This window comes from Anser brachyrhynchus (assembly GCF_964034855.1).
Source record: "Anser brachyrhynchus genome assembly, chromosome: 2".
Lineage (NCBI taxonomy): Eukaryota > Metazoa > Chordata > Aves > Anseriformes > Anatidae > Anser > Anser brachyrhynchus.
This window is the reverse complement of record NC_137695.1, coordinates 23,108,021-23,120,108: the sequence shown is the minus strand read 5'-3', so window position 1 is coordinate 23,120,108 and position 12,088 is coordinate 23,108,021. Positions and strand designations below refer to the sequence as shown.

The window sequence follows — 12,088 nt, the reverse complement described above, 5'->3', positions numbered from 1 at the left end:
ACCCCAAGCAGAGCTACAGGCTGGGAGATGAGTGGCTGGAAAGCTGCCTGGCCGAGAGGGACCTGGGAGTACTGGTTGATAGTCGGCTGAATATGAGCCAGCAGTGTGCCCAGGTGGCCAAGAAGGCCAACAGCATCCTGGCCTGCATAAGAAGCAGTGTGGCCAGCAGGACTAGGGAAGTGATTGTCCCCCTGTACTCGGCTCTGGTGAGGCCACACCTCGAGTACTGTGTTAAATTTTGGGCCCCTCACTACAAGAAGGACATCGAGGTGCACGAGCATGTCCAGAGAAGGGCAACGAAGCTGGTGAGCGGTCTGGAGAACAAGTCTTACGAGGAGCGGCTGAGTTGGGGTTGTTCAGCCTGGAGAAGAGGAGGCTCAGGGGCGACCTTATCGCTCTCTACAGGTACCTTAAAGGAGGCTGTAAAGAGGTGGGGGTTGGTCTATTCTCCCACGTGCCTGGTGACAGGACAAGGGGGGAATGGGCTGAAGTTGCGCCAGGGGAGGTTTAGGTTGGATGTTAGGAAGAACTTCTTTACTAAAGGGTTGCTAGGCATTGGAATGGGCTGCCCAGGGAAGTGATTGAGTCACCATCCCTGGAGGTCTTTAAAAGATGTTTAGATGTAGAGCGTAGTGATATGGTTTAGTGGAGGACTTGTTAGTGTTAGGTCAGAGGTTGGACTAGATGATCTTGGAGGTTTCTTCCAAACCTAAATGATTCTGTGATTCTGTGATTCTGTAATAAATCTCACCCCATTACTGACTTTTTGACAGGAATCTCATCTTTTTATTAGCCTATTTCTGCTTGCGTGAATGAGTTGAGTTGGTCACAGTTTGAGGCCTGCTTTGGTACATGCATGAGCAGGGAGTAGTCTGTATGAGCAATTCACAGACATCAGGGAACTTTACAGTCCCTGAATTCTTGCCTTTTTAAGAAGGGGGTGTCTACCTATTTTCCTTGGAAAATATAAAATACAGGCCAAAGATGACATGAGGGATCAGACTCTGCTTTATGGACTTCTTGTCACATCCATCCATCTGTGAATTCATGCCTACAGCATGAACTGTTCGTTTGGGTAAATATTTTTTTAACCAAATTCTCCTTTTGTCCCATGCAGTTGATCTAGGGATATCAGAGTTGGAAGGTAAAAGGGAAGATAAGGCCTATTTGTGATGCTGGGAAAGCTGTAGGTGGTGCTATCGAGCACTAACTACTAACAGCAGCTGGTGGTAAAGGTAACACCTGAATGAATGAACAAAACTTTCACGAAGAGAAAAGTATCAGGTACCAAAGAAAAATATCCAAAGTTCTTAACAGAAACCCCTCGGCATATTTGCTCTCATGCATCCTACTTGTGGGTGATTAGTGCAACAGTAGGGCCTGAAGGAAGATGAGATATTTGTAAACTCTCACTGTCTAAACTGAGCTGAGCCCAGCAAATGGGAAGGTTGTACTTAGTTAACTCTACTGGCAGCCAGCTGCAGATGGCAATTGCTATGCTGCCCAGTCAATATTTATTTTTTATTTGTTGTGTGATTGTTCATGCACTATCTGCTAACTGCCATTAGGAGAAAATTAATTTTCTTAAGTGATTACAGCTAGTATTCAAGTCATGCACACAGATTTTTTATTAGTTTATTGTGTTTTTATTTATTTATTTATTTTTAACGTTCTTCTTCCAAGTCATACTTCTTCCAATTTCCATTGAAATTGCTGTACTTCCACTTTATTTGTTATGCAAGAGTTTGCTGAGCTACTGAAGCAAAAGGTTAGGAATGAATTGAGGCTGCAGTAATGTTATGGCTCTTACTGTCATCCTGTGTGGTCTTCAAATACATTTTGTTTGTTTTACTTCTGTCTATGCAAGGACTTGCTTCTGCCCTGGTTTTGCATTCGTTTTGTAGTTGGCATCCAGTCCTGGCATGGTGCTTTCCTTGCCAAACGCATATTTGTTGTCCTGATGATAGGTATTGCTAATGATGTATTTTTTCTCCCCCATCAACAAATTATCATGGGATATCAGTTTTTCATCTGTCATTTTTCCTTGATAAACCATGCGCTGCATATCTGTCCTTAGGCTGTGATAAATACAAACTATTATAAATCAATTTAAACCTTTTTTGGTGAACTAAATCCCAATCTCTTCACTATTTCTTTTGGCCAGAATGGTCTCTTCATGACATTTCCTAATGATTTGTGATGAGATTGCATATATACTGCATGCACTACCTTCTGGGGTGTGCAGTCTCTTCATTTCCTATAAGAGCTCAGCTTTTTATGTCTGGAAGGGCTATCTTAGCAGAGACTTTGTGTGGTGCTACTCCTGGGCATCTGTTGCAAGCCTCTCCCTGTAACTTTAGTTGCTTTATACGTTTACTGCACATTAGCCCTAATGCCTTACTTTTTTATGTGTTCAGATCAGGTCTGCCCTTTTCACACTTTGGTTATCTCTATCAGTCACTTAGTTCATTCATACACTTTGGCCTCGACCTTTCTTTAATTGCCCTCAGTTTTTCAGGGTCCAGTTGAACTCCCTCAGAGCTCAGCAGATGCCTCTCATAGTTGTTTATAGACTTCTTCTGCTTCGGTAACTTTCTGTGCATCCTAAAATATTGTCTTCAATGCTTTTTAGGAGTTTTCTGGATTGCTGGATTCGTGGCAGTTGATTGTCTTTCTCATGCAATCTCCTGCTGCTGCTGTAAACTTCAACTTCAGGCCTGGAATTCTTCACTTCTCCCATTGTCATTTTCTTGTGCATTTGTAGAACATAATATATACACTCTCATAAGCTCTCTCTCCTAGCCATGCCCTGCATCTAATCCGGTGGAATAAGCAGAAGTCCAAATGAGAGTATTCAGTACTCTGATGGCATTCATCTGTCCCAGTCTCTCCAGGAGATCCTGCCAATGCAACTCTAAAGTCTTCCATTCTGCAAATTTTACTTTTCACTCCATATTTCATCTGCATGACTCTTATTATATTCTATATAATTCTCTGAGGGCATTCTTAAGAGTAAAAACAAGTTGAGGTGCATGATACTTTTTATTTCGTTAAGACTGTTTCTGTCTCAAGACTGTTCTGGAGAGGAGGCTTTCTATGGCTCTCCTTCAGATAGAATGAGAACTGCTGAACTGCAGGTCTCTCCAGGTATACTTTTAAAAGAGAAATATTTAAGTTTATCCTTGAAACAGAGTGACGAGGAAATGATGTATAGTTGCAGTAAAGGTGCTAAAAGCTGTAAAGATTTATTAAAATAATAAATTATATATTAAAAAAATAATAAATTGACAAGTGATGGTTGACAGTTGAGAAAGCGAATTAAATAGTTCACAGTGTATATTATCCAATGTATTTCACAATGGGCAATATTAAAAGCCAACATTTAATAAGCAACATACGTGACAGTTCATTGAATCTTAATGAGTGCCAACTGAGAAACAATGCTTCTTTGTTTCTTCAGAGACCTGTATGTGTTCACTTTACTTTTCAAAATGGGTCACATTAAATTACTATTAGTGAATTGCAAATGCCCCAGCAATGTTTTTATTCTTAGACAAAGATTACATCGATTGGTTTCCAGTATTATAACTACTGCATAAAAAAATTACGCTTGCTTGCATTGCCATTTCTGGTAGAATCACATTTGCTAGTCATCTTGTAAGTGCTTTACCCACCTATAATCTTCCTGACTTGCTATTAGGTCCACTTGTGTTACTGTTGTGTTCCAAAGAAAATTGCCATAAAGCAGCAGCTAACAAACCTTTAAGGCGAAGGAACTTCTGGACTGGTACTGAGTCAGCAAATTTGGTTCTGTAAAGCCCTCTTTTATCTTCATCCCTGGAAATGGGAAAAATAATTTTGGTTGTGACTGACATCTCCTGAAACTACTTAATTTGTAAAAACACTAATTTTCATTTGAAAAACAAAAATTTCTAGTCCTTTAGTACCGAAAAAGAAATTTAGAAGGCAAGCAAAAACAGCCGGTACATACTGGTACGTATGTACCATTACATACATAATACATAATTTCATTATTTTTAATACATAATTTCATTATTTTTAAGGAAATATCATGCTGTTTGATTAATAGTGTACTTTCAAAATCTTATTCTTAACATATTTTATTTTCAGCCTTAGAAAATACTCATTTCCAGTTGGTTTTTTATTACTTTTAGGAACATTATTCATTGGCCTGATGTTTTTAACAGCTGGGTTTCATCACATTAACATAACGTGTCAGATTTTATAACTGCCACAATTTGAGGCAGGAATAAATAAAGCATGTTAGTTCCTTTATTATAAATTGTACATTACAGACAGATGTATCTATTAGCAGATCGATCATTTGCAGAAGCTGTAATGGGCACAACAGCATAGGTCAGGACTAGTTAGTCAGTGTAAGCGTCCTTAAGTTGTGCACCTTCCAAGCGTAAGTGTGCCTCATCTTACCTCATGATAGTTACAACATAAAAGTGCCATGAGAAATGTTCACATTTTTAACTTTTGCCATTTGGAAGTTTGCAGAGCCTGTGGCCAGCACTCACTGCTGAGCCCTCTTCTTCCCCACGCCTGTTCCTATGGAAACTGCTGCAGCCAGAAGAGGCAGGATGAGGAAGGTTTCCAATAAACATTTAAATTTGGCTTTTTTGTCATGCTGATTTAGGGTTCCCCCAGAAAGCAGGAAATGCAGTGAATAGAAAACTGCAGACCTGCTCTGGGAAAGGCAGCAGTGCTTACAGACCAGCTAGGTCAACAGACACCTTTCTCTTAACACCAGATTTTTCACTTTCCTAGGGAAACATAGAAACAATGGAGATTTTTTTATTTTTTAATTATTTTTTGTAGAGTAACAGTAAAATAAAAATCTTGCTAGTACTACATTTGCAGTTGTTTGTGGTTTTTTTTTCAGGTTGCTGATAGCATCTGATCCCCAGGAGCACAATGTACTAGACAGTACGAAGTCATCATATTGTGACCACGGCGTGTTGTTCATGTGCCACTGCCTTCAAGCTTGCAGAAATTGTAACTGGCCTATTGAACAAACGCAGTGCTTTACTGAAAGCAGGCAATGGTCTTCTACGCTTACATTTCCAGCCCCCTACAAAACTGTCCAACAGTGAGTGCTGTTATTCTGAACATGGCTCTTCGAAATGGCTGGGTTTTCTTCTTTCCTTTATAAAGGCTTTTTCTTCAGTTAGGCTGTGGGCCTCCGGTCTTAAAACTGCTCCAGCTTCTATGCTGTCACTGACATGCTAACACGCGCTGCTTACAGCACTGGGGTTGATTCAGAGCACCCTTCTGAAATTGCTTTATGTCACACCTAACACGTGGTGCTCCAGTCTCCTTTGGGGACTCATGTATTTCAGTCCCTGCCTTTTTTCTGGTGCCCAGACTCCTCCCCTTAAACCTGGAAAAATACTTAAAGCAAGCACCTGTGCCACCTGGGTGCATATCCCTTCCTCACTTGCAAGACGGGCTTTGCCATCTATCCCCTAATACGTGAAAGTTCTGGGTCTTGCTTCTTGTTACGCAGCACCGCACCGACACGTGGATCAACCCTTGGGCTGTCGTTTCCTGGCGCTTGTGACCTTTGTGATTATTCAGGTATTTTGCACCTAAAGTAAGCGGCAAGTGTGAAAGGTTCTCAATGACTGGTAATGTATCTATCTTTAAATAGCTTAAGGACTTTGACAAAATGTGCTTCTTTCTCATGCCTGAAATTTTTGTGTCATCTTTGGAATCAGTTTGAGAAGAGATTTTTCTTAATTTTCCATCAAGTTTACAGGTTTCCAAAATGTTTGAGTGTGTGTCTTTTTTGTGGAAAAGGTGAAAGTGTGACTTGGAGTAATGGTGCTGACACTAAATGAACCTACCCAAGGAATTATGTCTTCTGCAGTGCTGCTTCCACCATCCCTCACTAATTTCAAATCTCACAGGCTTTTGCCTATTGACTTTTGATCCAAGTTTGTTCATCTTGCTTTTCTTGCAGTTCGTTTGATGTGATTCTTAACAGATGCTGACACACTTCCCAGTTTAAACATACATGAAATTTAAGAAAACTTCAGCCACAGCAACATCACAGTAGATTTTCTTCTCTGTTGGTTGCATTAAAATGGGTATGAATTGCTACCTACTCTGATCCAGTTGCATTTCTCACACTTTTTGTGCAGGTAAAAAGGACTGCATGTAGATACATAGGTGTATTTGTGATTAACCTGCCCTTGCATATACTGAACTATGTCCACAGGGAAAAATAATATCTGCAAGGATTTTCAGCGTCTTGGAAATGTGTTTTGTTCTTTTTTTTTCAGCTTACTTTTATCTAGTAAATACTATATTTTCAGGCTTTTTCACAGGAACATGTGACTTTATTTTAATTCTTGCAGGTTTTTTTATTATTCTGTTTCTCTATTGCTTCCAAGTAATTTCTTTTTACTAGGGTTTTGTGATCATTTAGATCATTGCAAGAGGATGCTGCATCCAGCTATTCCCTGGACATCCATTTTTATTGCTGTTGTAGATAGAATACTGAACCAGGTGGTCTTTATGTTTTCTACATCTTCTCTTTGGGGTATGCTCTAAAAGCCCATGTTTTTAAAGGGTCACCTTGAAAATCCATATCGATATCTTTGGCTGCTTGTTCTTTGTCGTCAGTGACTCAAATAGAAGAAAATATTGCAAAAGATGTTGCCCAATGCTATTCCATCACCATTTATAAAAGCAGAACCTGGTTTCCACAGTTGCATGAAGATTATCTCGTATCTGTCTGGCTATTGTCATAGTACAAGCAGTTTTAATGTCAGAAAATATTAGCCCATTGTTTTAAATCTTACTTCATTCATTTTAATTTTCCTGTACCTGAAGAGTCTTGTTCTAGAGTAATGTGATGTTTTCTTGTTTCGTTGGTTGTGGTAGGGTTTTTGTTTGTTTGTTTGCTCGTTTTTCCCCTAGGAATGGATAAGTTGGTTTTCCGTCCATACAAAAGGCCAAATGCTCTCTATCGGCTGATTTGCTTTCCTTGGGCTGGAAGTAACTGTTCTTTCTTTGCTCGATGGGGCGAAATCTTCAGCAGCACAATTGAAGGTTGGTCCTTTGTGTAGCTAAAGAATTTAAGAAAGCTGGGCTCTTTGAAATGCACAGCTGCAGAATATAATGCTCTTGACAGCTGTGCAGTCATTCTCCAGTGGAGATTATATTCAGAAAGGAAGTCTACCAGGACTCCACATTTCCATGAGGATGCTGGGTGTACTAAGCTTCTGTACCACTTTGGACCAACTTATATTTGATTAAATTAAAAAGTGACATCCTCAGAGAGAAATTTCACAGGACTATAGTATGCTTCAGCAGTTTCCAGGCTTGGAAACTGCTGGTTTGATTCAAGAAAGGGCAATGCAATAAAAATATCATACTGCATATTCCAAAGGCATCAGCAGTGCCTTAGATCCTTATATAAGAACAGTGAAGACATAAGAATTGTTTTTTTAATGTTGAGAGGCTGCACAGAATGAAATTCAGTTTGTCAGGAGGTTTTGTGTGGATGGAAATACTTGTAACAAAGTTACTAAGAAGATAGCCTAGGAATGACTGCAGATCCAGATGAATAAAGTCAGGGAGCAGCACGCTCTTTCAGATGCTTTAATTGTACTAAAATTAAGTATAAAAGACATGAACATTTCCGTACTAATGTTTGTGGTATTATGTGGTGGCTTATTCTGTCTCTAGTAAAATACTTCATGTTTCACCTATTACTTCCATGCTAGTTTGGCAGTGTGTTCAATGTCAAGGAAATTTCAGAAAATCAACATTTTTACTGATCTATTGGTTACTTATTTTCTCTAAACAGTGAGAGGAAAAACTGATTTTGAAACGGGTGTAAAAAGATAAGATACGCCCTTTTGTGTAGCTATTAAATCCCATCAGTTTATACGATTCTGCGTTTTACTGTGTGCAGCACTGAAGAGCCTTCAAAGGGGAAAATGGGAACTGTGTGATCCCAATACAGTTTGTTAACATTCTGATGTTGCCCTTGAAAAGATATTTTTTACACAACCCTCCGAGTTGCTTTTATTGAAATCGTTGTTGTTATTAATAGTCACAGCAGTATAATTGTTCTGAAACCTCAGCTGAGATCACGACCTTGTTATCATTTTAAGTGGATTTCTGACTCAAGGCATTTATAAATTTGATCAGTGGGAGAGGCAACATTTGTGAGTTAAGGAAGGAATAGAGACCTGATCTGTCTTTAATCACAGGATTAAAATATAGCAGTAACAATAGCAAATACACTGTATCAACTGTAAAAAGGATGAATTTAAATAATCTGTATACTCTGCAGAATAGATCAGAAAACTTAGTAAAAATGATTTTACTGTTTTTTTTCTTGAAATGACTGTAATTCTTTTCCCTCCCTTCCTCCATCTCTTCTGTAGTGTCCGTTATAAGGCTTCCTGGAAGAGAATGTCATGCTAAGGAGCCTTTTGCAAAAGACATGACAGAAGTAATTAATAAAATCACAAGTGTTTTGTTAAAAGAGCTGCAAGAAAAACCCTTTGCATTTTTTGGTCACAGGTAAAGATGTATACGTTTTAGATATCCTGGTGAAGGAACATTAGGAGTAGATAGTTACTTGTCTTTGTTTGCAAAAACCCTAGGCAGATACACTTCTGCAAAGGTCTTTTGCCAAGCCATGCTAAAACATGCTGCTAATCTCAAAGACTCTGGTTATTTATATTTTAATTACTTCAGGCGCAATGTCTTTTAAAAATGGCAGTGCTGTGATTTATTTATTTTTACACTGATAAATTATAATTGTTTACTGGTAATATCTGTCAGTGCTTACTCTAAAGTGAGCACATAGGGTGAACAAATGCATAGATTTTGAAGATCACTTAGTCCCACATATTCAAAATAACTGTCCTTACTGGAATTCAGGAAACTACTAGAATAAATGGGGGCAAAAAGGTCTAATTTGTAAAACTAGTCTGTAGTGGAAGGTACTTTGTGTGAGTTAGCTAAATCACTGTATGTCATATTTACAGAACTATAAAATTCACTATAGTTACAGTTTCAATAAATGTTCAAGGTAGCCATTTAGCACTAAAATTCAAATTATGTTCACGCTTTCCAGTTTTTACTTAATTTTTATTATTTTAATTTCTCTTTTTGCTGCAGTTTTGGATCTTATGTTAGTTATGCGCTTGCAGTACACTTGAAAGAGGAGTATGGACTAGAGCCGGTCCATCTTTTTCTCTCAGGGGCATATGGCCCACAAGTAAGTTACAAATTCATTAACAAAAAAAAAATAAGAAGTATATTAGATGGCATGAGTAAAACACTTGTGGTGTCCTTTTTATAGTAGTGTATGCCAAGTGGCTTTAACACAAAGCAAACTTCAGACTGCATGCAGAAAAACGTTCTGTTCTCTTGCAGGACATTCATTCTGAGGTGGCTGGAGAATTTCACATTGCAGAGTATTTACTGTGGCTATCCTTAGCCTAGGGAGAACAGTCTCCTTGAGCTAATGTTATTTTTTTCTGAATGTTCTATTATTTACTCTGGTCTTTGGCTTAAAAAAGCCATGAAAACAAAACATAAAGTGGCACTCCCTGCTCTATAACACGTGAAATAACTGTCTTAGTCTAGTGCTTTATACATCTCCTGCACCAGCCCTCAGTACATTTGACCAGGTATTTCTTTCCCTCCTCATTCTTTGTTGCCTTTGTAATCTGTTCTCAGTTCCCTTTGCTTCTGAGTTTCCCGTGATTCTGTTAGTCTTTCTCAGTAAAACAAATGAGCTGGCTTTTTCCTAGCCCTCTTGTCCTCAGTCATCATTTGCTCTTTCCATTCTTCTGTTCATGGTGTTTCTTATCAATGCTGTTCATTGAGCTAGTACTTCATGGAAGACATTATGATTCCTGAAAACTTCCATAATATGTGTGTCTCTCCAGTCCTACATTAGTTGGCATTGTGTCTACTGCAAGGTTTTTCTTTCTATTATATGTTTTATTACTTTTCTTTCAATAGTGAGATTCAAACTTTGGACAAAAAACACATTAAATGTTATGTGTCTGGAGGTCTCAAAACATAGTATTTGTCTCAGTTATAATCAGTTAGAAACCAGTCTACTAAGCGTATCTTATCCCTGCAAAAGTTATGCTAATCAGCCACTGTGTATTGGCAATATGGAATCTTCATACTTTTTTTACTAAAGCAATTATTAGTGAAAATACTATTTAATGTGGTGTATGTTAGGGTGTATTATTTAATACGGTGTATATTATATATGTCACCCAATCTGTTTTGTCTGACAGAGTGAATATTTTTCTCTGTTGAGCAAATCCCATGAAATAGAAGATAGTCGCATTCTTGAATATTTAGACATGTTAGGAGGAGTTCCTCCTGAGTTTCTGCAAAATGAACAGATCACCAGACATTTGATATTAACTTTAAAACAAGACCAGAAAATTCTTCAGACATATCCGTAAGTTTTATAATTTTGTATTACATTTATATTTTAAAGCTTTACTTATGTCTGGTCATTTCAGGTTTTCTTTTTTCTTTCTCTGCAATTTGTTCTAGATTTTGTTATATATATATATATATAAAAAAACAACAGTAAACATAGTTTCCTCCTTTATGTGCTTTTCTATTTGTATTTTAGTGTTTATACCACAGATGAAAACACTGCTTACAGAAGTGGACACTACTGTTGTTACAGTAGTGCATATGTCACTGTAGAATTACAATTCTACTTAGGATCCAAAATTAGTAGCCACTACAAGGAAGAGTCTCACACCTTTTATTGTTTTCTGAGAGTAGTAAGGTCAGCTAATCATGTTTCTAGATCATGCTTTGGATCCTGATCAGCCTCCTGATCCAAGGGCCCCTAACCTACCTGGAAGCAAAGAATCCCTTTGTTCTAGGAATCGAGAGGGTGACCAGCTTCTTCTGTCCCGCTTACTGTCTCCACTGGATCTTATACAACCGCTTATGTAGCTGAGTGGTTAAGGTTTCTCATCCTGGCAAAGAGAAGGACCCATTTTGGCCCTTGGAACCTGACACTGATAAGGGCCTGAAACATCAGCACTTGGATATAAGCAGACAACATAACTGTTTATTATCAGTGAGAATTTTTAATGCAGGTTGAACTTCTTCTTTTTCCTAACTGCTGGGTCATGTTTTCTTTACAACTTGAGACATAAGTGCAGTAAGGTAAGGAGATAAGAATCTTACAGATACAGAAAGTACTTTTCCTGATGTTCTGCACAATTTAATCTATAATATTTCTGTTATGTTTTTGAGTAGGAAGAAAAAGCTTTTTTATATGTGGAGGCAAAACCCAAACATAGGTATCCTATGGAAAATTTTATAACTTTTTTGTGTTCACAGTTTTCATGATATAAGAAGGAAATACTTCACTTGTGATGTTACCTGCTTTAACGCGTCTGATGAAACAAAGCAAGGTTCAGAAGGTACTTTGCTTATATGATTTTCCTCTTACACTTAGGCATTTTCCTGATGTAATAAATCATTTAATGAATGGGGTTCTTCTGAGTCTTTTATCACCTTCTTAAATGAAACAGAAATATACAGAAATGCGGAGAAAAACAGTTGATATGTGATTTAAAATAATTAAATAATAAATTTGAAATATTTATGTAAAATGACCACAATAGTTTACATTTCTTTTATATTTTAAATCTTTTTCAGCCTGGCTTGCTGTAACCAGTGGAGATACTGCCAGTTACAATCTTCCTGGAAGTCACTTTTATCTACTGGAGCCTTCTAATGAAACTTTCCTGATAGAACACATAACCAAATGTATAGAAAATTCTGACATATTAAAATAGAGGGAAATTCTCATAATAGAAGGTGTAAGATAACTCCACAGAACTTAACAATTAAGTCATTCTTTCTGTTAAATTGCATTCAGTTATGCCTAAAAGTAAATCTGATCCTCCAGAACATTTTTATTGTAATCATTTAAAAGAAGTTGTTCTGTTATGAAAATAAACATTGTCTTCATGTCTTAAAAGTAAAAACTTTTCATCTTTTTCTTCTTTTCATCTCACACATGCACAAACACTTC

The 12,088-nt window shown here is 37.7% G+C and overlaps 1 protein-coding gene and 1 long non-coding RNA gene across 5 annotated transcripts; one reads left to right on the top strand and one right to left on the bottom strand.

The window, feature by feature from the left end:
* Positions 1–1,207: 1,207 nt before the first annotated feature.
* OLAH (oleoyl-ACP hydrolase) lies at positions 1,208–12,041 on the top strand. 4 transcript variants are annotated; one of them, XM_080578900.1, is made up of 8 exons: positions 1,208–1,284; positions 4,910–5,604; positions 6,952–7,083; positions 8,430–8,568; positions 9,172–9,271; positions 10,311–10,480; positions 11,389–11,471; positions 11,710–12,041. In XM_080578900.1, exons 3-8 carry the CDS (start codon positions 6,954–6,956, stop codon positions 11,847–11,849), a joined length of 762 nt encoding a protein of 253 aa, XP_080435026.1. In that variant the 5' UTR covers positions 1,208–1,284; positions 4,910–5,604; positions 6,952–6,953; the 3' UTR covers positions 11,850–12,041. The 4 variants fall into 4 exon arrangements, with proteins under 4 accessions (XP_080435026.1, XP_080435027.1, XP_080435025.1 ...); XM_080578901.1 differs by lacking the exon at positions 1,208–1,284 and having other exon boundaries at positions 5,474–5,604; positions 6,916–7,083; XM_080578899.1 differs by lacking the exons at positions 1,208–1,284; positions 4,910–5,604 and adding an exon at positions 5,630–5,654.
* LOC308189144 lies at positions 1,605–4,767 on the bottom strand. Its single transcript, XR_013946044.1, has 2 exons — positions 3,675–4,767; positions 1,605–3,235 (listed from the first exon to the last, which is right to left on the bottom strand). It is a non-coding gene; the product is annotated as an uncharacterized lncRNA (long non-coding RNA).
* Positions 12,042–12,088: the final 47 nt, after the last annotated feature.

Excerpts from the sequence above, each read along its gene's own strand:
- OLAH (XM_080578899.1), top strand. Across the intron at positions 9,272-10,310 it reads CAGGGGCATATGGCCCACAA|AGTGAATATTTTTCTCTGTT; the intron begins GTAAGTTACAAA and ends TTTGTCTGACAG. Across the intron at positions 10,481-11,388 it reads AAAATTCTTCAGACATATCC|TTTTCATGATATAAGAAGGA; the intron begins GTAAGTTTTATA and ends TTGTGTTCACAG.